Genomic DNA, 815 nt, shown 5'->3' on the forward strand with positions numbered 1-815 from the left:
TACGAAAAATTCAATTCCTTTAAACATACACTTTTCTTCAGAATTGATATTCTGTTGTTGGCAGTGAGATGTGGATTGATCGGATGAAATATCATTATTAAATTTTGAGCCCATTATTGGTCGAAATTCTGGTGTATTTACAGCGGGTTTAGTCTGTGTACAATCTTCGTGTTTAACATCGAAGTCAGTATAGTTCGACGTTTCCGGTTCGTGTTTCTTGTCAAAGCTTTGGCATATTTCCATCGACGTCTTTTCGCCGTTAATAATTATAATAATTTCGAATCATTTATAAAATAAAATAAATTAAGTTATTAAATTGTCTTATTAATATCTTTTTATAATGATTAAAAATTGATAAAAAATTTGATCGTATGATCTTAACCTACCTTCCGAGTTTCAAACGGATTGAAATATTTTTTCGAATTTCCAAAAATTTTAGATTCATCAGAATCTAATTTATCTACAGCTTTATGGATATCAACGTTTATCTACAAATATATTTTAAAAAATACATATATATATATATATATCTTATATTATCAAATATTTTGTTATCATGATATTAATTTTGATATCATTTTAATTACTTTAGATTCAACTTGTTTGTGTTTTGATAGATCATTTAATTGAATTGAATCTTGTGGAAGAATCACAGCTATATTATGCATTGAACAAACAGTGGTTGAATTGCTAGTTAATGATCTTGGTTGAAATGTATTGCTATCAGGCTCTTTTATAGGATAAATATCATTCTGTAAATTCTAAAAAAAAAAAAAAAAATAGAGATATATTAGAAAATTAAACAATTTCAAGAA

At 25.6% G+C, this 815-nt stretch overlaps 2 protein-coding genes across 2 annotated transcripts in view; one reads left to right on the forward strand and one right to left on the reverse strand.

Annotated features, from left to right (window-relative positions):
* The window catches only part of LOC102672948 (transmembrane protein 192), a 7,864-nt gene that overhangs the window by 3,863 nt on the left and 3,186 nt on the right, over nt 1–815 (forward strand). The gene's annotated exons all lie outside the window — the stretch shown is intronic.
* Nucleotides 1–815, reverse strand: part of LOC102673251 — a 3,928-nt gene that overhangs the window by 1,984 nt on the left and 1,129 nt on the right. The window contains exons 4-6 of the mRNA XM_006618579.2: nt 588–761; nt 387–488; nt 30–249 (exon numbers count right to left, since the gene is read on the reverse strand). Of these exons, the coding sequence (XP_006618642.1) occupies nt 30–249; nt 387–488; nt 588–761 (496 nt within the window). The remainder of the gene's footprint in view (nt 1–29; nt 250–386; nt 489–587; nt 762–815) is intronic.

The sequence above is a fragment of the Apis dorsata genome, unplaced genomic scaffold (genome assembly GCF_000469605.1).
Source record: "Apis dorsata unplaced genomic scaffold, Apis dorsata 1.3 scaffold_360, whole genome shotgun sequence".
NCBI lineage: Eukaryota > Metazoa > Arthropoda > Insecta > Hymenoptera > Apidae > Apis > Apis dorsata.